The 23,962-nt window shown below is 39.2% G+C and overlaps 1 protein-coding gene across 2 annotated transcripts; it reads right to left on the reverse strand.

Moving 5' to 3' along the window:
- Nucleotides 1–2,034: 2,034 nt before the first annotated feature.
- On the reverse strand, nt 2,035–23,477 carry osbpl2b (oxysterol binding protein-like 2b). Of its 2 annotated transcripts, none has more exons than XM_053240463.1 (14): nt 23,297–23,477; nt 16,413–16,544; nt 13,512–13,632; nt 13,276–13,351; nt 13,051–13,185; nt 12,416–12,513; nt 10,960–11,142; nt 10,586–10,693; nt 8,986–9,075; nt 7,595–7,721; nt 6,132–6,257; nt 5,896–6,019; nt 5,659–5,749; nt 2,035–4,170 (listed from the first exon to the last, which is right to left on the reverse strand). In XM_053240463.1, the coding sequence occupies exons 1-14, from the start codon at nt 23,460–23,462 to the stop codon at nt 4,068–4,070; spliced, it is 1,680 nt and encodes a 559-aa protein (XP_053096438.1). In that variant the 5' UTR covers nt 23,463–23,477; the 3' UTR covers nt 2,035–4,067. The 2 variants fall into 2 exon arrangements, with proteins under 2 accessions (XP_053096438.1, XP_053096439.1); XM_053240464.1 differs by lacking the exon at nt 23,297–23,477 and adding an exon at nt 18,145–18,271.
- Nucleotides 23,478–23,962: the final 485 nt, after the last annotated feature.

The raw sequence follows: 23,962 nt of genomic DNA on the forward strand, positions 1-23,962 counted from the left end.
TTAGTCTATCTGTCTATTTACATGCGTCACAAGGGGCGTGTACGGAAAATAAAATGTAAAAATCAAGCGTCAAACTTGATTCGCTCAGTAAATGAGTCGCACCGGTCATTTTACTGTCTGTACTGCATTTATTCGTATTTCTCAGTTTGAACACATTAGACATTTATATACACTCAAAAATCCTCCAGAATAGTGCACAGTTCGTATACGATTTGAGCCACAGATTCTATATGCACTCACTGAGCACTTTATTAGGAACACTATACTAATATATACTAGTATAGTATAGTATTGAGTATAGAGTTACAAGAAAAAAGCCACTCCTCAAGAAAGGCCCTATTAAGTCTCATTTGTGCTTTGCTAATAAGCACCGTGAAGATTCTGAGACCAAGCAGAAAAATGTGCTATGGCCAGATGACACAAATCATACTTGTTAGCCTCAATGCCAAAATGGTACGTCTGGCAGAAAGTCAATACAGTCACTATCCAAAGAAGATACAGTAAAGCATGGTGATGGTAGCATCGTGCTGTGTGGGTGTTTCTCTTCAGCAGGGACTGGGGCACTTGTCAGGATAGAAGGGACAATGGATGGAGCAGAATCCTGACAAATTCTTATGGAAGACCTGTTGCCCTGTGCCAGAAAGTTGATGATAGGAAGTAACTGGCAAACTGATCATACAGTGGCTGAAAGAGAAGAAGGTGAATGTCCTTGGCCTAGTCAGAGCCCAGACTTAAACCCTAAAATCTGTGGAATGACTTGAAGATTGCAGTCCACCAGCAGTCACCATCTAATTCGATTGAGCTTGAACAGTTCTGTAAGGAAGAGTGGGTAAATATTGCTCAGTCTAGGTATGCACAATTGGTAGAGAAATATGCAAACAAAAGCACGGCTGCAATTGAAGCAAAAGAGTCTTCCGTGAAGTGTTAACATGGGGGGTGATCCTTTATCGATCTCAGTTATTCTTGTTTTTTCTTATTTTTTCTTACAAATTATTTTTCAGAATTATTGCTTTTTTTTCTTTTACTTGGATGTTGTATGGTGCAATGAGTAAATAAAGCTGGAAAAATCCTGTTTTTTTTGTGTTTTCATTTCAGACTGTAAAGCAGCAAAATGTGGACATTTTGAAAAAGGGTGATTCTTTCTATACACTGTAGTAACCAAAAAAAAACAAAAACAAATGATCTGTTAAAATGTCTTACCATAAATTCTTGAATTTCATAATGTTCATACATGTTTACACATTCATTCCATATATATATATATATATATATATATATATATATATATATATATATATATATATATATATATATATATATACATACACTCTAGCTCAGTGGTCACTTTAATAGGAACACCTGTACCCCTGCTCGTTCATGCACAACACATCAAACCTCAAGGATGATGGGCTACATCAGCGGAAGACCACATCAGGTTCCACTCGTCGGCCAAGAACACAATCTGATTCCTGATTCTAATGTGCGATGTGAACATTAAGTGAAGCTCTTGACTTGTATCTGTATTATTTTATGCATTGTGCTGCTGCCACATGACCGCCTGACTGGATGAATGAACAGGTATACAGTCGCTCATTTCATAAATCTTAAAGCACCTTTTCTAAAGGAATGGACATAGTTAACGTCTGCGTAATAAATGGATATGTGGCAAGACGGCTCAATGAATCAGGGACATGTCTTCCTTCACATATATTTTATTTCAAAACAATAACAGGCTTTAACTAAAATACGTCAATAGAATTCAGTCCACCAGAGTGGCATCCTTTTATTTTTAACGGAAATTAAATCCAAAAATTAATCCCCAATGGAAAATAAAATGTTTTAATAAATTCTCACCAGGAAAGTATTTAAATACTATAAAAATAAATCATTGCACAAAATAATATGCTGTGTTTGTAATTACTACAGATGTGCAACATTTGTGATAAATGACGCCTTTACACACAGAAACATGATGTACAGTGAAGTGTAATGGCAAAACACTGAACTTACAAAATGAATCCACACAAAGCCGAATAAAATCTGTATTAGTTTTATATTGCTAGTTTTCATATAATCGAATGTACATTTAAATGGAGCAACTAATTTAATGGAGACAACAAAGTAGTGTAATGCACTGTACATGTGTACATCATACAGCTTGTGAAAATCTGCCAACATTCTCACTGACATTTAAGCATTTTAAACTGTTAATCACTGAGGGAAAGGAAGTGAAATTTGGTTAAGCACGCAGACAAAAAAAAAAAAAAAAAACGCATACTTTTAAAGAAATCTTAAAACACCCATGACACTGATTGAGAAACAATAAAAATGTCAAGTATCAGTGATACAAACTCAGGCACTGAAGGGAAAAAAGTTTGGTATTTAAAATAAAACACATGAAATTCTAGCATCACTGTGCCTCGAAAATGTCAATGCGACGATTATCTCCTGCACATATCATAACTAGAGTTTCAGTGATCAAGCGAAAAGGGAAAAGAAAATATGATTATAGGAAGGGTGATCATCAGCAACTGTGGGCACTGAGAAGGAAATAATATTAGCTGAGAGCATACTTTGCTGCAACTTTTCAATCCCATAAACTGCCTATAGACATTTTTCCCCAGTCAGACTTAACTATGGACTATTTATCTAGCTTCAGACCTAATACAGTTACAAGTAAATACACAGGGATTTCAAACATTTGATGAGTTGCATAGATTGTGACTGCTCTCACAAGAGGTGTGCGAGTTTACCCAAGTTTAGGAATAGTGATAATGAATACAGCATGATGCATGAAATTTAAATCAGATGTGCTCTAAATTGATGTATACGACAGGACAAACTGGATACACGCAACTGCAAGAAATATGCCGTATTACAGAACAGTGGTGAAAAAGAGTCAGACCAAATAACAAGGAACTTGCGACAGCTAACAAAACACAACATTAATCCTATTAGGCATGACATTGAATGCATGATATATATATATATTTATATTTTTTTTTTTACAATTCCAATCTTGTCAGAGCATCACAACCCAAATGCTCACACATCGCATGATACTCAGAGGCAAATCTCTCAGCAGTCATTAAAAATACATTTCACGGTTGCATTTTTTTTTAATGTGAACTTTTATGTGAATAACTGCTATAGTTTCTGACTCGGAAAAAAATCCCCCCATGAGAACTAAAAACCCATCAGGGACATTATATTGTACCTCCAAGTGAAGAATGCTCACATAAACTGAAATATAGTATATTGCACACACGCGCACACACACACACACACGCGCACACACACACACACACACACACACACACACACACACACACAGAGCAGATCATTATTATTATTACTAATATTATCATCATCATCATCATCATCATTATGATTTGATTCACTTTTGACTATTTTAACAGTGGCCAGTTGGTCAGGTAAGTTTGTAGCATATCAGTGCTCTCAAAAGTCAAAAATGTTCGTCACCTCTGTGGGTTCACACACATTTGAGTATGGGCTACGACCATGAGGAAATTGGCTCCGCGTCACAGTATGCGTTGATTATATAGATTGACCTGCAGATTCGGTCATGGAGCAATAAACTAAAATTAAACAGGGCACAGAGATGTAATGGGAGTATTAAGAGTTCTAAGGCAGAGAATAAGGCAATTCTCTGATAATCAGTCCCTCTTCTTTTCTTCTGCACTTTCCTTATGATCTAGATGAAAAACATCAGTGCTCTCACAGCAAAAACCCCAACTAGCTGGGAAAATAAGAAAGTCCGAAATGCTGTGATCACGTCCTCCCCTTTCACCCATCAGAAATACAGAACTTACAGAATGAGCGCTCAAGTCCCTGATTTCAATACAGACCAAGTTAAAGATGTTTTGCTAAATACGGTAAGCAGTGTGTGATGTATATACTTGGTTGAGTGATGAAAAACCAGCATGAACTATATATATATATAACCAGATGAACTATATATATATATATATATAAACACATGTGTGATATGTGATGCTGGATGCTGTGGCGGTAAGAAAGGAAAGGATTTGAGTGCTGGTCCCTCATTAGTAGATATCAGGACAGTCTGTGTATTTCCTATCAAAGTAACCTCCAGTGTAGAGCCAGTCCTGTGATCCTGTGTACGGGTTTGTTCCCAGCTCAAACCACCTGCAAGAGATGGAAGCAGAAATGGCAGCTCATTTTTAAAACGTTCACCAGTCAACAGTGTTCATCAAACTTTATATGATTAATTTGTCTTTTCAGAGATTATATTTTATCCACAGGGGGGAATTTGTAGGTAACACCATCAGGTTCCATCTGATCATGCACAGATACCACATAACCTTCAAGGGGGAAAAGGGTTCCTCAAGGATTCTCGGGATAGTTAATGATGCTAGCTTTCTAAAGGTGATCGACTAGGATCCATTTGTGAAACCCACGAATGTTGTAGCAGTTCCCACAATGGAACAAACCAAATAACTCAAGGATTTGTTGTTATTGAACGAATAAGTTGTTATTGTGGTGCTAATTTTTGGATTGTCTGATAAGAACTGTTTTAGCTCATAAGGCTCATCTCTCTGTCTCATCCTCACTCCTCTTTTATTACGAAGTAATGGTTTCAAATTTGCATTATATATCTGTGCATTTTAATTGATTACTGAAGTTTTATAGACCTGTTCTGTTATAGAGTAAATGGCACTTCTTGTCTAGTATTCACAAATACACTAAAGATGTGGTACGTACAGATTAGGCTGAACACAATGATGGCGTATTCCTTCAATACTGCATATATATATATATATGAATAAAACTTCTAAAATATGAGTAATGTTTAAAATTATTGCAAACTCCAGGGCCAAAAATGCTGCTACCAACAGACTGCAGAGACTTTCCTCTTTACAGCTTTTTTATACAAAAGCTAAGTTACTGTTCTGCATCAAAGTGACCCAAATTTATGGTGTAAGGTACATCGCAGTTCTGCCTCAGATATTTCAGTAAAATGGTTTACAAAATTCACAAATATGGATACATTTGTAGATACAGTCAAAACATCAGATCAACTCTATCTTGTATGATATTGGTTAAAGTAACGTTATTGTGATTCCGATGATATAAATCGAACTGCTAATGATCCAGGAAATCAAATACATAGCTTCTAAAATCAAGGAACATCTTTAATAAAATTAGTAAGTAAAAAAATATAGTGGGTATTGTATTTCAGATATTTTAATGCTAATTAAGGCCTTCATTTCTGCAAAATTTATTTGATGCTTCTTCATTCTTTTAATGCCCTACTGCCCCGAGTGTGTGTGTTACTTATGTATCCGAATGAAGGTTGGTCCCACATACCAACCTGCATATGACCAAATGTTAAGTTAAAAAAGAATATACAAAATTATTTAAACTATTTATTTATTTATTTATTTTAAAAAAGTCCTATCTGGTAATTATTTTGATCATGAATGACAAAAGCGGGAATAAAAGTTTTCTTCGAAAATATTTCTTTCACTAGCATCTGAATGCAAATTTTACATACATCTTAAGAGAGCAACTAAATTTTTCTCTGTCCTGGGGACGTTTGGAGAAAAGCACCTGAAAAAGCTATGCAATAATTGCATGAAGAATTTGTACTGTAAAGGTGTGCCCAGTGTTTACCTAGTAGACCATTCTTCATTATCCTTTGCCCTGTCTTTACGAGCTGCTCTCTGCTTCTCCTCCAGCCTCTCCTTCTCCCTGCTGGCTTCGTCTACACACACACACACACACACACACACACACACACTATGACAATCCTTTCCATGCAAAGAAGTTTTTTTTTTTTTAGTTTGACAATAGCACCAGAAGAATCAAGAGATTTTCCAAAAAAAAAAAGAAAAAAAAAGACTTCATTACCCATGTCTCCATTCTCCATGGCTCGTATGTCCGGTCGTAGGCGGCAGTCTGTCTGGGGCAAAACACCCTCCATGCCAGATTCCAATTCATTCAGTGTGATAGCAAAGTTAGTAAAGTTATACATCTGCCGAGAGACACAAGGGGATACGGTCAATCAGTGTGATGAGTTAGGATGAATTATAGATTCAGATGTTCTGTGTGTGTGTGTGTGTGTGTGTGTGTAAATATATATACACCTCTGCTGAGTGAGGTGGTCTAGGACACACTCTCCAGAGTAGAGTGCTACCAGGGATCACAGCTACAGTCTCCTGTACCTCTGGCATGTCATCTGCATCATCATTTTCTGCAACATCTGCCTCCTCCTGCACACACACGCGCGCGCACACACACACAAATACTGTCATCTTACTTTTTTCCACATGAGCAAATTAACTGCAAGTGTTTCAGCCAATTAACGTTTGAATTGGTCTTAACTCGCTTACCAATTTTATATTATTAGTGTAGTATAACCCACCACAAAGACTCACCACTGTCTGCCACTCACACACGTCACATTATACTCAACTAACAGAACACCGTAATCAAGCATCCTATAAAACCCAAACAGATAAAGCTAAAGACCAGTCATAATTTTCTGCCTTAAAAGGAGTGTGATTTACCATTTTGCATTCTTGAAGTAACATTATGACCATGTTTTGGTTTATTTGTGCTCCCCTTTGAAGAGAATTTGCTTGTGATTAAATAGCTGGCCAAGCAGGTTATCTCATAATATAAGTAGGTGCAGTTCAGTGTCATTATGAACAGATCATTTGATTAATGCGTTCTTTGGCACGAAGATGTGTTATTAAGAATCATATGCTGAGGGAGGCAATGGCTCTCATTCATCAAATTTTCAAATAATCTAATCTAATCTTAAAAAGGAGTGCACAAAATTTCCATCCACAGTTTCCCTGTTCATCAATTTATTGTAAATTGGAGTGCAATAATTAAACAATGGGAAAAGGCCAATGTTTGATGTCCAGTTTTATCATCAATATCAACATCAGTATCATCAAGAAGTATATTAATTAGACTAGAATAAGTAACATTAAATAGCAAATAACACTAAATCAAAATTATGTACACAAGAACCTCATACTAAATACAACTAATGGGGTTTGATTTGGTTTCAACTAATTTGTAAATGTGAATTTGAATGCATAGACGTTCTGTAGAGTTTACATTCTAGAGTTTACATTCTGTCCGCTGCAGTTCTGCAAACAGAAACGCCTTGCTGATGAAAGAGATCAGAAGAGAATGGTCAGACTGGTCCGAGCTGACAGGAAGACTACAGAAACTCAAATAACCACTGAGTACAACTGTGGTTAGCAGAAAAACATCTCAGAACGCACAACACATTGAACCTTGAACAGAATCAGGTTCCACTCCTGTCAGCCAAGAACCAGAATCTGAGGCTACAGTGGGCACAGGCTCACCAAAACTGGGCATCTGAAGATTGGAAAAATATCCCGTGATCTTCAGCTGTCCAGTTTTGGCATCTGACCCGTATCTGCATGATCTGCTGAACTGCTGGTGTGTAGGTCAAACCAGGGTACGTAACTGTTAAAATCTGCATGGATGTACTGTATGTTTAATTAGAGAACATTGTTTTTTTTTTAAATGCAGCAAAAGGATTTGTATCTTTACATTGCTTTCTCACCGGTTTCTGTTTCTTGGTGTCTGCTGCTCCTTTTTTATCGTTCTTGCGATGAGAATCGTACACCTGTGGGTCTACGCTCCATATGCATTCGGTCCATTTTCCATAGATCACACATAGCTTCTTCTTACTGCAACACAGAGACAGACATGAGAAAAAAAAACATCCAGTGAGACAAAGAACACTAGCAACGAATCCTAGCGGCGTTCATCTTTTATTAAACGTGAACATGCTGCGGCATCGTCTTAAAATAACACGCTGAAGAAGAACCTATTCAGGAATCGGTAATAGCAATGAACTGTCTTTACAAATGACTCCAGCTGGCAAACTAGATTAATAAATAAATGGGCTCAAGTTTAATTCTTTCTTAAAGTTACAAATTAGTCAGTGTAGAGCTATGTGTCCCTTTTGGTTACACACACATATATACACACCCAGAGATAAGAAAAAAAATCTCGATGACTCATTCTCTTATGTGCACAATGAGCAGTGACAGAGGAAGCATTTCTCTATTGGGAGCGGACTCGTACTGACCCAGACCCACATTTCAGGTTTTATACACTGCTATACAGACGAACATCGCAGCTGTATGCTGATGCCAATATTATCTTTGTATGGCAAATATTAGAGAATATATATCAATTAAAGTGAGAGACAGAAAACACAGTAAGAAATTCAGCAACTGCATTAAACCTGAGACTTTGTTTGATCAGAAGCCAATAAAAACCACGAACAGCCCAGAATTACATTTTTTTCCTTTTTTTTTTTTTTGAACATAAAATCTGGTTTGTAAACAAATTGGCTATGTGCAACTTCTGACTCAGGGTCACATTTAACTCTACTTGAAATTCTAAGTATAGAGCTGTAAAATGCTCGATTCTGATTGTTCAAAACATGTTGATTAATTTTCTAACAACAGCTATGACAATAGTTAAGGCTGCAAGATTTATATTAATCTTTTCTATAGTACAGTAATAACAGTCAGAGGTAAAGCTGTACATTTTTTGATATAGGAAATATAGTGTTCATGATGGAGGGCTTGCTGGTTTCTTGGTAACATGACAAGCTGCATTTTTTGTCTTATTAATTTCAAGAGAGAGAAAAAAAACAGAAGCTGCTGAGAGAACGGCTGTTTATAGCTGTTACAACATAAGGGATAACAGAAACTGTTTTGTGGATGTTCCACAACATTAAAAACATAATTATAAACAAATAAAATAATGGCATCATTTTTTAATTAATAAAAAATTTTATTTATTTTATTGGCAAATTGTCAACATATAACAGGAATAAAACACTTTGGGATGCGCTGTCATTGGAAAGCTTTGGGGTAGTAACGGCATCTCATCAGATTACAGGGTACTACTCAAAGACTAAAAGACGCAGGGTCTCACCTTTTATCCTGGATGTATCCCTCCACTCTGTGCAGCTCTTTGCCAAACATCCCACAGGGTTTGAAGTTCAGCACACACTTATCTCCAGTACTGTTCATTTAATCAGCCAGAGCAAACAAGAGATTACACACATTTACATCGAATAGCATCTCACCTACATTACTCCTACTTACTTATTCTTCTTCAATCTTTCCACTCATGCTATTGTACTATTGTAAGTTACAGTAGAGTTCTGATTTATTTTAATCATGGTTGCTGTTGTTGTTCCTCTTTCGGCTGCTGCCACAACAGATCAGTGGTCTGCATATTTGAGTTGGCACAGTTTTTACGCCGGATGCCCTTCCTGAAACAATTTTACCCGGGCTTGGGAGCGGGACTGAGAGCGCACTGTTGCACAGCCACTGGGGTTGGATCCCTGGCCGGGAATCGAACCCAGGCCATGGCGGTGAGAGCGCTGTGGCCTAACCACTAGTCCTCCAGGGCCCCATTTATTTTATTCATGGTACAAACACCAAAAAAGGCAGTAGACCAGTATTCACCCTGAGGCTTTTCCACATTTTGCAGTTTTACAACCTGGAGTTGAAAGGAAAATCCCAATTAAGTCCATATTTGATTTACATGTCTAATATTGGCGCAAAACATTTTTTTTATTGTGACACAAAGGCAAAAGCAGACATCTATCAATTACTAGAACCACCTTTGGCTGCAATTACAGCTGCTAGGATACGTCATTTAGATTTCCACATCTGGATTCTGATATCTTGCCCATTCTTCTTAGCAAAACTTCTCAAGCTCTGTCAGACTTGATGGAGATCAAACTGATCATTTCCAGATCTTGCCACCGAGTTTCAATCAGATTGAGGTCTTGGTCCAGAGTGGCGCATTCCAACACATTTAGGTTCTTAGTTATGAAGCACTCCACTGTAGCTCTGGTAGAGTACTTAGGGTTGTGAACCTCCACCCCGGTCTCGACGCTCTTGCAGACTGGAACAAGTTTTCTTCCAGGATTGTCCTGATTTTAGCTCTATTCGTCTTGATCCCAACCCTTACCAGTTTCCCTGTCCCTGCTAATGAAAAGCATCACCACAACAAGACGCTACCACCACCATGCTTCATAGTGTGGATGGTACTCTCAGGGTGATTAGAGCAGTCTTGGGTTTCCGCCAAATGAAGCGCTTTGTGCCAAAGACAAAATGCTCAGTTTTGGTCTCAGCAAACCAGCGCACGTCTTTTTCCACTTGTCTCCAAACTAGATTTAATATGTTTTGTTTTTTTTCCTCCCCACAGTAATGGCATTCTTTTTTTGCTAAACTATATTTTTCCCCCCCACATCAATATTATAGGTTATTTTGTGCTAGATGTAAGACATATAAACCCAGATAAGTTCATTTCAGTTCCAGGTTGTAACATTAAAAATGCGGAAAAGTCACCGTAGTCACTATATATTAACAGCATAATGGTCAAAGAACTTCTCAACTGTGACGGGACAAGGTTATATTTTAGATTTGTCCTTTAGCAACCAGAGTGGAAGTAAGTCATTATTTTCTTATTTTATCATGACACTGTAATTTTTAATTCAGTAAATAAATCAGTGGTGTACCTGTGATTCAGTATTTCTACAGTGCCGTATTGCTCAATCCACAGTTTGCCCACAATGACATTGTGTACACAGCAGAAAGGGTTTGACCATGTGTATGCCTCTTTGTGCCTGCAAGGAACACACACACACAGAGAGAGAGAGAGAGAGAGAACATGTGACCAGCCAGTTACCCAGCAACTCCAGAACACTTTTGGTCTGAAACCAAAAACCTTGATATTCTGCCTCATCCAGGAGAAGACCCAGCCAAGACGAATATACACTCACTGACACATGAGCGCACACTTGTACACACTGCCCTTGGTTAGACAGTAAATCAGGGTTAAGTCCACTATCTACACACAGTAATCTAATCACACATACAGGGTGTGACTCACTTGAGGAGCTCTAACGTGATGGTTCCTTTTGGTTCTGCTTCCACACTCTTGCCCCAGAACTTGAGCTTTGGGTATATAGAGCCATGGAACAGGAAGTCCTCTCCTAAACTCTCAGCATGGAATGCACTGATTGGTGGGTGATGACTCACCTGTTCTGAGATCAACCTGAAGCCCTGATCCTCTCTAAGAGAGACAGAGAGGAGAAGAGAAAAAGACAGTTGATAAAAAAAAAAAGGGAAGGAAAATCTATTGCACCAATAACACACACACATGGGTATTTAACGCAACCATCAAATCCTGCAATCTTCAGATAACATCATGCTAATAAGACTCTAGGAAGCCATTTAAATAGAAGTGGGCTCCTAAAAGAGGCAAAGAAGAGCTCAGAAAATAAGCAGGGCCACTTTCACATTAGAAGTCTTATGGCTGATTCTGATTTTCTGTTCAGATCTGGTCTTTCAGCCTTGGCAGTTTAGATTCCTCTTTACAAGTCCTGACCTTTGTAATATAAGGGTCTATCCATCACGTCCATATGTGGGCCTTCACCAATCTGTTGCCACAAAGTTGGAAGCACAACCTTTGTTTGCCAAAGTTGGAGTGGAAGGACTAGAGTGGACTGCACAAAGCAATCCCACACAACCACTCTCCAAAATCTAGAGGAAAGTCTTCCCTGAAGAGTGGAGATTATTATAACAGCAAAAGGAGGACTAAATCTAGAACAGGATGTTCAAGAAGCACATATGAGTGTGATGGTCAGGTGTCTAAAAATTTTGGCCATATAGTGTAGATCTTCATACTATTAAGGTTATAAAGTGATCTATCTGTCACTAGTGTGAACAAACCTGATGAAATGACCTGCATACACACATTTCTGAAACCAACAATGTCACAATTACCATCTATATGTGTCAAACAATAAAGAAGTTGTATTTGCAAGACAATCCATCATTGCAGCAGCAAACTGAACGAACTAGCAGCATAAGCCTTATCACAAACATTGTTTCCTCTGGATAGTGGCCGAGATCTCAGCTGTTCACGAGTAGATTAAAAAAACGAAAAAGTGCTTCATGCATAGCTTTTGCTGGTTTTTGTGGGTTTTTATTGGCAATCCTCCTTTTTTCAAGTTAGCTGCTACTCAGATGCTATCAGCAGTGGATGCTGCAGTCAGTAACATGCACATGCACAGCGAGGTGCAAACGTTTATTCCAATTCCGACGTTCTAATTATGATCAAATGGCCGAGATATTTATTCAATTTAGAATTACATATGTGTCTCAAATCTGTATTTGAAAGGTCATATTTGTGTTCACACTGCTCTATTAAAACTCACAGATTTTTGCCACTTCACCCCTGAACTATAAATGTACAAGATAATGTGTAAACCTACACCCATTAGCTATAATGCCTTGGTCTCTACAGTCTTAGAAATGATCTGGTGGATATTTTCTTTGTTTACCGTGTGAGTTCATAGGTTTCCCCTAACAGAGGGTTAAACGGCTTTCCAGTTCTGTCCCACTGAGAGGCCACAGCGGACACAGCAAAGGCAGCTACAGCCTGAGGGAACGAGGGGAAGAATGATTGATAGAAAGAAAGCAGAATTAGACAAAGCCACGGCTTAACTCTGATCAACTGCTAAAAAATTCAAACAGTATGACTTTCTATGGCAAATCTTCTTTATTAAAAGGTAAACCGGTAATTAAACATTTATGATTTGTATATTTGTCTGTGAAATTTAGCCTTAGGGAAAACTACATTTTTAAACATTTTTACATTTAAAGGTGCTACTTTCCTTACATATGTCTTACACACACACACACGAAAAAAAAAACATCCTGTTCAAGCAGAAATGTCTAGTAGAAATAAATCTTCATGTGTTTGGGGCTTCATAAGTTTTGATACACTAGCTTTGTTATATGAAATGTTTAGGTCACATTGCCTTGATCCCACAGAACTATTCTCTCAGGTTCAAAACACACAGTAACGACACTCATTAGACACTAAAAGCCTTGTAAACATTTCAAAATTATGTGTACATTGAAAAACTCTACAGACATGCTCTTCTAAAATGGTTGTGTGTATGCTTATGTCCACCTGCATTCTCTCAGTGGAGTCAGACTCTGCACAGGCTTTGTAGATGAGGTACGTGTGCTCCATGTACTCGCTGATTCTCTGCAGGAAGCTTAGGGGCTCATTGAACACAATGGGCATGGTGATCTTAGACAGCTCCTGCAACAGTAACACAACTTTCTAGTTCATAGCCACAACAACTGAGAGGAACACATTTAAGTCATTAGTTATTGTGTCTGATGGCCTCACCAGTCCTATACATTTCTTCAAGATGCTCCATACGCTGAAGTTATTTCTGGAGAACATGGGAGCAGGAAGTGTTGACCTGAGAGGTAAAGTCACACCCACCCATAAGTGATACTTTGTACAGTTACTGTCACCATTAAGCAGCTTGTACCGTGGATAGCTGACATATTTTCAGCCCATTTTTAGAAGAGACAGGCTAACACCCCTGGGCTGAATCCAGCCAAGGAATCTGACTCTACCTGCGTTTCTTGATTCCATTTTCTTGTACAGTGCCATTGTTCTTCTCAGCACCAGCATCCACTACTGCATCTTTAAAACTGGCTTCTGAAGTGCCCTCACATGACTCGTCCGAATCCAAGCCTGTCACACAAAAATAAACCTTATGATGAGTCAGAGTGAGATATGCCGATATACCTGAAAAGTTGCATAATTTCTGGTACAAAATCAATGCATGCATGTGCTCACATTCGCTTACTTTCACGCCAACAATACAGACGGACACGCCAGCCAATAAGAGAACACCTATAGTTGTTGGGCTATATGTATAGCTGAAAATTGCAGAGACACATGCAATGCCACTCCCTACATTCCCCTCACACACAGTCTAGATGCACAGCTTCTGAGAGTCTGGACTGAAACCAAAACACAACTAATTACAGCTGAATGTCTCACAGCAGCCCCACAGCTCACTTGCATCCCTCAGAGGCTCCCAGAGGAAAACCCTTGATAATGACAAACTGCTTTAGAAAATTAGGAAGGCTTGAATTTGACCCCCTCTCCCTATTACCAAAAGAAGAATGCCCTAATTGGCATTTGCTAGTGACCAACGTAGCTCAGCAACCAAGCTCCAGCCTCAAAAACTCCAGCCCAAATCTATTTCCATGACCACCAAGGCTCAGCGTAAAGGAGCAAAAAGTGGGAACTTGATACGGTCGTGCCGACCTTTTGTTATCAAGTACAACCTGGCTGGAACAAAGAGTTGAGAAACTTTATATGGCTTTAACGGTCTGATTCTCCCTTTTATTGATTTATCCATCTTTTTTTTTTTTTATCTCAGTGTACGCAGCAGTGACAGGAGCTGTCAGCCAGTCTGGTCAACACTGCTACATTATTAAAGGCGTGGGCAAAGAGGAAAGGTAAGATGATACCCAGGTGCCTGGTTATTGTCCTCTGCTGGCCTGCTAAAAGCAAACAAACAGCCTGCTGGAGCTCATTCAGAAGGAGCAGCATTCAAAAGGAGTGCTAAAGAGAGTTAAGAGAAATGAGGCAAGTCATTGAGAGCAGTGCTGGAAGTGGTGTTTAAAAGCAGCCATGACGTGGCTACCGAGGGCCCTCTGGAACTATGCTAGGTCTATTTTACCAATTTCCAGAAATACCTCCAGAATTAAAATTAATAGAACAGTAACTTGTTAAACAATCAATCTGATTCCATCTGTTTAGCAGCAATGCACCTTGCAAGCAATTACTGGCATCAGCTAGCACTTTAGCGAACAGCACGACTCACCACGGCTCGGCGTTGCTCACCCTACTCCTCCTCACATACCTCTACTCATGAAAGCAGAGTTTCGATTCAAAATTCAAATAAACCATTTTGAAATGAAACCAGGCATGTCTCATTTGAAGTTAATGTGCTATATTTCTCTCTTTTTCTCTCTCTCTCTTTCTCTCTCAAGTGAAGCAAGAAGCACAAGACACGGTGAGTTTGTGTTAATGGAAGCATGCACACTCAAACAAGTGTGAAAATACTTCGACCTTTAGCTGTGCATCTGTGGCTGAATCTCAAATGTCTTTCTACACTACGCGTGAGGGCTCTAGGTAGGGCGTTCAGCTCTGTTACATTATATCTAGAACACAAACAAAAGCCATTTGAAATGTGCCCTAACTAGAAGAGGGTGGATTTTACTTGGCTCGCAGGGAAGTAACATTATTCTGGGTAAATAAATAAAAAAAAGAATCTGAACCATTAAACTGCTGTTCAAAACTGATGGTTCAATCTGCCAAAATAAAAAAGAGAACAATTTAAGAGAGTGAGAAACTTTGACAGTCACTACACCAGCCTTCAGCTAAAAGAATTTCAGCAGAGTTCAACCAGAGTTATTGATCAGGAAGTCAACTGCCTTTGACCAATCAGTGCTCTGCTCTATTCTTAGCTCCACCTGTGCGTCATACTCTCATGCCACACCATCATACCACACGATGTATTAGCACTACAGGAAACATTGATAACACACCATACTAATTTATTATGAATGCACCAAGGCCCATATTACTCATGTTGGCTAATAATTACAGTTTTCCAGGAAAATTTCCAGAATTATGCTTATAATTAGTTATATAATTACATAATTATATTATTACTTATTAAACTAAATGATCCAATTCCATCTGCTTAGTAACAATGCAACATCCACACAATTCCAGTGCTTGGAGAAAGAAAAAGAAAAAAAAAAAAAAAAAAAAAAAAACACACTTGTTATGAAATGACAATGTTATGTAATGAAATTTGTTATGAAATGTTTAATGTTTTATATAAGAAGTATTCAAACGTGAGGTGTAAGGAAAAAAACATTAATATTTAAAAGCCTTTACGCATTTTGCATAGCACAACAGCTGTCTGTTTCTTAATAAAAGCAACAGATGAGCCAATCGACATTTGCGCAAGGTGTTGAACTCTCTGATACTAACCGACGCTCTGTGGAAGCCCCATCCTGCCTACCATTTCACACTAGTAATGTTTTAGCGCATAACCACAGTGCTTGAAAGCTGCACTGACGCAACACCCTCGCTTTCTGACAAGGTAAATGGAGAATATTTTGAGTTAGCCAAAACTTTTCGGATAAAAATGGTAAAAAAATTAATAAATAAATAAATGGCGTTTTTTTTTTTTAACAAAGTCGAAAATTTTGAGCAAGAATGATTCAATAGGCATACAGCTAAGTGTTGAATCGAACACTTTACACATAATGTTAATGCGAATGAGAAGAGGACAGCGATTAAAAATGCTGTTTGTGTGCTTTGCTGTTAGGAGCAGTTATGCTGAATGTCATGTTCATAATCACAACGGATTGATGAGAACTGCGTAATAACGCAGCAGTGAAAAATTGAGGCCCTGAGTGAGTTTCTGACTGATCTGTACTCACCTGTGACGGCATCATAGAACTCGTCCTCATTGTTCATTGTATTGTCAGACAGCCAGCGCGAGCCACTAGAACATGGTCCCTCGCGGATGCTTGGCTGATGTTCCTGACTGCACGAACCCCACGCCAATAATCCTGTAAAAAGATAAATATGCAGGAACACAAATTCATCAGTAATGCACAATAATAAATCAATCAGAAATAGCACAACTAATATGACACACGGTGCCTTGTGCACACTCCTTATTTTCATTTAGAGTTTAGAGTACACTGAATTGCTGGATCTGGGCCTTTGTGGAATTTGCACTTCCAAGCATCACTTACACTACATGCACAACAGGTAGTTTTAGGAAATCGTGAGTCTCCTTACTTGGGCAGGTATTTTGGAACATGCATGCTAGAGAAGTGATCTTTGGACTCCATCACCAGCCGCTACACACCAGCCTGTGTGTCTCCAGCTGATGGACCGATAAGCTAACATGAGCAAAGAACATAGCCACTAGTATGCGCGCCTTGATCCCTGTAATCAATCCCTGAGAAGGCTTCTGCTAAGACAAACAATCAACAGAGGAGGCTAATTTCACTTAACACATCATCTTAGATGAATCCTTCCTTCTGGTTTATTAAATGACTAGGCATGCATACATGAAACATGCCTGATTAATCCAAGAACTTGTTTATAAGGGCCTAAACAAGACAAGGACAAATGCACTAAGATGAGATGTTTATAGACAAAAAAAATAATAAATTCGTACTGCTCTACTTCGACATGGTAGTGAATCACACATGCAGCGCAGACAAATACTACTACTAATAATAAAAATAATAAAAATAATAATAATAATAATAATAGAGAAATGGATGTGTTCTGTCAACTAGGGGCCAAAATTTTTGGATAAAATCAGCTGTTTATGATCTGAGCTGTAATTGTAATTATAACAATGTTATAAAAAGTTATTGCTATATCTCAGGACGGTGTATTGTAACATATTAATTCATCGTGGTAACAATATCGCACCACTTTTATCCCTGGCCTTATTTATTCAAACCCAGTTTAATAGTGCTAAATACCTCTCTGACCAGCACGTGAGATCTAATGACAGAGCATTAGGGAGAGATAATCACGTGGTGCAGCTCATCATATCAAACACATCTCCAGAGATGCGCTCTAAGATGACGCTCTCTACGGCAGGATCGTGTGAACTGTGCTGGGTTTGCTGTTAATATTTCTAAGCTGAATGAGTGTGAGCTAGAGCACATCAGATCGACGGTGTGGGTTAACGTGAGCTCTCGTGTTCAGTGGGTCAATAAATGCTGAAAAGCAGCTGATAGACGCTCTACGTAGCAGCAAACGAAGCTATTTTATGAAGAAAAAAAAAAAAAACAGGTATGTTGCAAAACATTCACGTAGCTGGGCCTCGATAAGACTTATCTGATGTTATCTTGGATGTAACGCTACACGGTGTCCCTGCATGAGACGTGTACCGAATGCCTCGCAGGCCAGAGTGTGCCAACAATCCAAATGGTTTTGCTGTGTAGCAGTAAAGGGCACCACAGAAAACAGGTTACTATATAAACTGATCTCTCCGCTAAACACAAAAGCACACAATCATAGGACTGCCCTTGCCAGGAAGAATAACTACACACCATTTTACCTTCAAATTAAAAAAAAAACAAAACAAACAATAATAGAACTATATAGTGTATACACAATTATCAGCGTATGCAAACTTACCCTATTAAAAATCAGCTCAATGATGTATTACACATTTTAAAACACATAACCCTGCTCACTGTGACCTAACAGACCTAAGTGATTCAGAAACCATGACGCAAGGCTGACTGTCACAGCGCAACTAATTCACAGGTTTAAAGGGCAAAGATCAGGCTTACCCACTCCCACACAAAGATAAATGACTCTACAAGAAGTCACCCCACACATGATGTGTTCCAGCTATCTGTTTCATGGACCTACTGCAGTTTCACACGCTGTACAGCGGAGCCATTTATGGCCAGGAACGACAAAATAAAGGGCACCAAAAGACAATGGAGCATTAATGAGTCTACAGTGAGATGGAGCTCAGCACTGAACGTCTGACCTTCTCTGAATCCTGATACATTATTAACGCTGAACTTTCAATCAATAAAATATCATTCCCACTGTGGGTTGTTAAAGGAAACACGTTAAATATGTTTATACTGAAATAGCTGTAGCAGGCTTAGTGATTCTGGTGTTAATCTGTCGGTTGGTGCTGTTTTTTTTCTGCCCTGTCTGTCGTACTGACGTCACAGGAAGACGCTGCTAGCACAGTTACAGTGGGGTTTAAAAGTTTCAGCGATATCGAGCCAAGAGATAATCGTCAGATTTAAATCCTAGCTCTTAAAGACAACAGAGCAAGAGCTTTTGTTCCTACTCACCATTTTCCAGTGACATTTAATTTCGCATTAATCAGTAATCCAGTGTAGAATGAGGGGGAACAGATAAGCTGCAGAAAGCAGTGCAGCTACACGAGTCACGGCAGAGACTCAGCTCGGCTTGTTAGCAGTATACTAGACAAGCACAGGGATGCTTAAACGTGGAAGCGAGAGTCCTGATGAGGAAGCGAGAAAGCCGAACAAACTAAAGTAATAAAGCACTGCTGCATCAGTCTCTTCACACAGAGATGAAGCAAGAGCTAGTAATTGTGGGTAATGAGGTAATGGGGTAACGACCAATATGTAAATAGATCAACATGTCCATGATAGAGATTTAAACTAAAAAAAAAAATAAAAAAAGTGGATGAGGGTGAATTTTGACCTTTAAGGAAAGGTCCAGTCTCAGTCACAGATTCAATAATATACATGCACTTATACTTGTATAACAAAAACTAAACATCTGTAAGTGTTATTATTATATCCAATCCTCCACCTGCACACAGCCCTGTGGCAAAACACTCCAGTTTTCACTAATTCAGCAAAAGGTCTCAAATATAGTCAATGCTTTAACAGCTTACCCCTTCTCCACCCACATCTCTGGCATGCAGTTTATTTTAGTATTCAGAGAGCAGAGCTCTGCGTGGATGAGTAAAGCTCGCTCGGAAAGCGAGTCCAAATGCCCTGTTGAATGACACCTGGCTAAATAAACCCAGCCTCAGCACAGTGCAGGTGCTGTATTGTCTATCAGGTCTAAACACAAGAGTCGTTGTTTGAACCCGGAGAGATGATCGGCTTCTACTGTGCGTTAGTTTGCACACGCAAACAAACACAGCACCTAATCTCAACTCCAGCCATCATGAACTTCACATCAGCACTGCCATCACGACGTGTGTTCATTCAGAGAAATGTTCAGTCCCACGCTGTGTGGCAGAGAGTGTGTGCTGCTACAGTAGCGCTACAGACCGAAATATTGAGCTTTTGCTGCGAGTTTTGATATTTTTAGTCTCTAGATTATATCTGTGGATCACACAAACATGCACATCACCAGAGACAGGAGGAATGTTTAAATACTGTGGAAAAGTGTTGCTTGGTTATGCATCCAACTCTAAACCCCCAAGCTGATTATCTTTTCCTCTCTTATGGATACTTATTATAATATTAAAATTAGGTGCATCCCTAGTCACATTTAGCAGACGCACCTAACCAGAGCAACTTACATACGTGCTTTGGACAAAACACACTCACACTAGTACAAAAAGGTTCTGGTCTAAAAACACGACAAGGCTAAAACCCTGTTGCATTAATGTTAATGTGATAATACAGCATACAGTAGAAGTTGTTTTTTTTCCTTCAAATACATCAAGCACAAGGTTTGACATGCAGCAAGGCTGAAATTTATATCATCACATCTATAGAGAACTGTATGCGAAGTACATTTCCTCTTTCCCAAAAGTAACTTGCTGATTCAAACTCAGTATAGCAACAGATGAAGGCGTCCTGATGAAGAGTGAGCATTTACAGCGTGTGTGTGTGTGTGTGTGTGAGCTTGGATGGTGTGTAAAACTGTATGAAGACACGCATGATACTGTAAGTAGCAGTACTGGTCTCTCCTGAGTTACTTCATTTATATCCTTACTCGACAACATGCATGAAAATCTACAGGCTGCAAATAAAGCAGTGCTCCAGTTCTGAACTAGAATTACAGCTTGAATATCTGTTTAAAAAAAAACAAAAAAAAACCTACAATCTAGCATTTCCAAACATAAAGGATGGACATGTGTGATTAAGTATACACATGAACCGTGTACCGTGATGCAAACAGGTTTGGGTAAGCACAAAGTTCAGGGCTGTTCCTGTTACAAAGTCAGCTCTTGCACAAAACACTAGACTGACGCTCACTCTCGGTTCACACACCTTCAAATCACCCGTCAACTCTTACACACATTTGTATCACACAAATCAAGCTTGGGTTCACACGTGACGACGCGCAGCATGAATCAGCAAGTTCATGTGCAAGACACTGATGTACAGACAACTGTACACACCTTCGGTCTGACATACCTGCCGACCCATGTACCTGCCCACACTCAAACACACACACACACCCACACCCACACACACACACGCACACACGCGGGGTGCAACATACAGCCTCTCTGGAATGTTTACGACTGCTCACCTCCCTGAACCTGCCTTTAACTCAACACTTATCAGCAGCAGGAGTGCACACTAGGGACTTGAGGAACAATGAGGTGCAAGACACCACTGGCCTGCAGGACTGAGCATCACAAGTGACAGGTTGATGCTTCATTATTTAATCATTTTATTTAATATCAAGTTTAAGAGCATGGTGTTGCTGCAGCGCTCTACAGTCTGATCCTGAGCTAGTGTTAATGTCTGTGTGGAGTTCTGCCTTGTGCTCCCCGTGTCTGTGTGGATCTCCTCCAGTTCCACCGGTTTCCACGCACCTCCTAAAAAACATGCTGGTAACTGAACTGGGGAATCTAAATGATCCATACGTGTGAAACTGCGTGTGTGTGTGTGTGTATGTGAGAGTGTGTGCGTCGTGCCCTGTGACGTCCCATTCAGGGTGGATTCCCGCTTCATGCCCAGCGCTCCTGGGATAAGCTCCAGTCCCGCAGTGACCCTGACCTGAATCAAGCGCTACTAAGTGTTACTGAAGATGAATGAATGAGTGAATGAATCTCCGAGTTGAAATCTTCAGTCATTTAGAAGCTCCACATGAGTTTCAGAGTCTTCTGGAGTACAATACAATAAGAGTTCATTGAAAAACAAAATTCACTATTACAAAAACTGAAGTTTAAGAAGACAATCACAAGAATAACTACTAATAATTAGTACTAATAATGTATTGGATATTTATTAGTGCAGTATTTACACAATCAGGTGCAGCTCAAGGAAGTAAAGGAACTCCACCCTATGAGAAACCCTGCAATAAACTAGAGCTGGGTGATAAGCTGATAATATCAATATCACAATCAATTACACCACAAGCAATTTTCTGACAGATGAGCAGTTTTATAGCCCAAACTGATTGTAATAAGTGACTGCTCTCCTTTTTTTTTTTTTTAGTTTGAGTTTTCAGATGTTAAATAAAAATATGATTGAACTTACTTCTTTTATACACACACACACTTACATACACACACGACACTACTGTTTTGCTAGGAAATCTAACTATTGTGATATCACGCATCATGACAATTGGCAAACAAAAAGAAATAAAAGGTTCCCATAAACAGCCAGAATATTATTTTAGTGAGTTTAATACTTTAACAGTTCATAAAATATCCTTGGATCCCCTTATTTTATTTTATTGTTATTGTTATAATAATACTAATAATAATAATAATAATAATAATAATAATAATACAGTTAAAGGAGATTCTGGATGCCAACAAAAAAAAAACAAAAAATAAACAAACAAACGAACAAAAAACAGATAACTAGTAAATAATGACAACTCAGAGTTATATAAAAAGAAATAAGAAGTTCCCATAACCAGCCAGAATATTATTATAGAGAGTTTAATACTTTAACAGTTCATAAAAATATCCTTGGATCCCCTTATTTATTTATTTATTTATTTTATAGTTAAAGGGGATGCTGGTTGCCAAAAAAAACAAAACAAACAAAAAAAAACTGATAACTAGTAAATAATGACAAGTCAGATTTAAATAAAAAGAAATAAAAGGTTCCCATAACCAGCCAGAATATTATTACAGAGAGTTTAATACTTTAACAGTTCATAAAAATAAGGGGATGCAAAGATTTTTTTTTTCCCAGTTAAAAAGGATTCTGGTGGCCAAAAAAAATTTAAAACCACCAGTTTGACAAGCTCTGATGTAGGAAATGTTGAGCTGATGGCTGGTATCTCAAACCCCAGCAAGGTGCTGTTTGGACAGAATCATGACTGTCCTCTGAGTCACTCTAAACACATGTCACAAAGTCAGATGAAATAACCGGAAATGGAATGTGAGGTAAATTCACAGCACACACTTACCTGCAGCAGAGAGTTTGTTTAACAGAAGCAGAGGGGATCAGTACTAACTCTCACAGCTCACAGCTCACAAGCAAGCAGCAGCCTGAGCCTGTAGCTAGTTAGCTCGCTAGCTGTGCTAATAGAGTTTCGCATCACTCCAGTCCAAAGCGTAACGTATAGCTAATAATGTTTACCATGTGAACTGAGTAATGACAGTAAATAACATGTCTCTCTGTGGCTTCTACACTGCAGCTTGGTGCTCGCATCACCACTGTTCAAGTGCGGATGCTCGCTTACAGCGTTCACTTCAATACATTCCCCATGATAGCTACAAGCTAAAGAGCAAGCTAACTTACAAGGTCCCAGTGCTCAGAGGCTTCACACTGACAGACATGGTGTACACAAGTGTTTATGCGTGTAAAAGCAGTCAACAGCACTACAGTAGAAAGGTAGAGAGCTCATTTCGTACCTGTGCTGATTTGAATGTGATGTAGTCCAGCGCCTGCTTCCCACTGAACCTCTGAGTGCTGGGACGCTAACGCAGCTGACACAGAGACGGAAGTGCCTGAAGTAGGCGGGCTCATGACGCGCCGATTGGCCAATCGCAGTCGCTGGATTTTGTCGCCTGACATCATTTTAAGCTACGTCACACTGTGCCTGGCTGATAAATGGTACATATGAGGGCGGCGCAGTGGATAGTGCGCCAGCTGCTGCTCCAGCTCCAGGGTCCTGGGTGCGAAGCTGAGCTCGGGTTACTGTTACATGTTCTTCCTGTGTCTGTGTGGGTTATCTCTGGATTCTTCAGTCTCCTGTCACCTCACACGCCCCTAGGTGTGAAGGTGTAGAGCCCTGCAATGGACTGGTGTCCAATCCAGGACATACTGTATTCCCATCTTGTTTCCAGTGTTCCCAGGATAGACTCAGAATCCATCCCTGACCAAAATAACATTCTCACTGTAGATGAACGAATGATTCATTTGATCAGTTAGGTCACTACATTCAAGTTCATCCATGTGTGTATTTCTGGGCAGCAGGTAGCACTGCCGTCTCACAGCTCCAGGCTTGGGTTACTGCCAGTATGGAGTTTCACATGTTCTCCTCGTGTTAGTGTGGGATTCCTCTGGGTTGCCCCTAG

This window comes from Pangasianodon hypophthalmus, chromosome 16 (assembly GCF_027358585.1).
Source record: "Pangasianodon hypophthalmus isolate fPanHyp1 chromosome 16, fPanHyp1.pri, whole genome shotgun sequence".
Taxonomy (NCBI): domain Eukaryota; kingdom Metazoa; phylum Chordata; class Actinopteri; order Siluriformes; family Pangasiidae; genus Pangasianodon; species Pangasianodon hypophthalmus.

What these genes read in the sequence shown, in the direction of transcription:
- osbpl2b (XM_053240463.1), bottom strand. Translation starts at nt 23,462, where the DNA reads ATGATGTCAGGCGACAAAATCCAGCGACTGCGATTGGCCAATCGGCGC. An exon ending in AATGGAATCAAGAAACGCAG is followed by an intron (nt 13,352 to 13,511) that starts GTAGAGTCAGAT and finishes TTTACCTCTCAG; the next exon opens with GTCAACACTTCCTGCTCCCA. An exon ending in GGATACATCCAGGATAAAAG is followed by an intron (nt 7,722 to 8,985) that starts GTGAGACCCTGC and finishes TCTGTGTTGCAG; the next exon opens with TAAGAAGAAGCTATGTGTGA.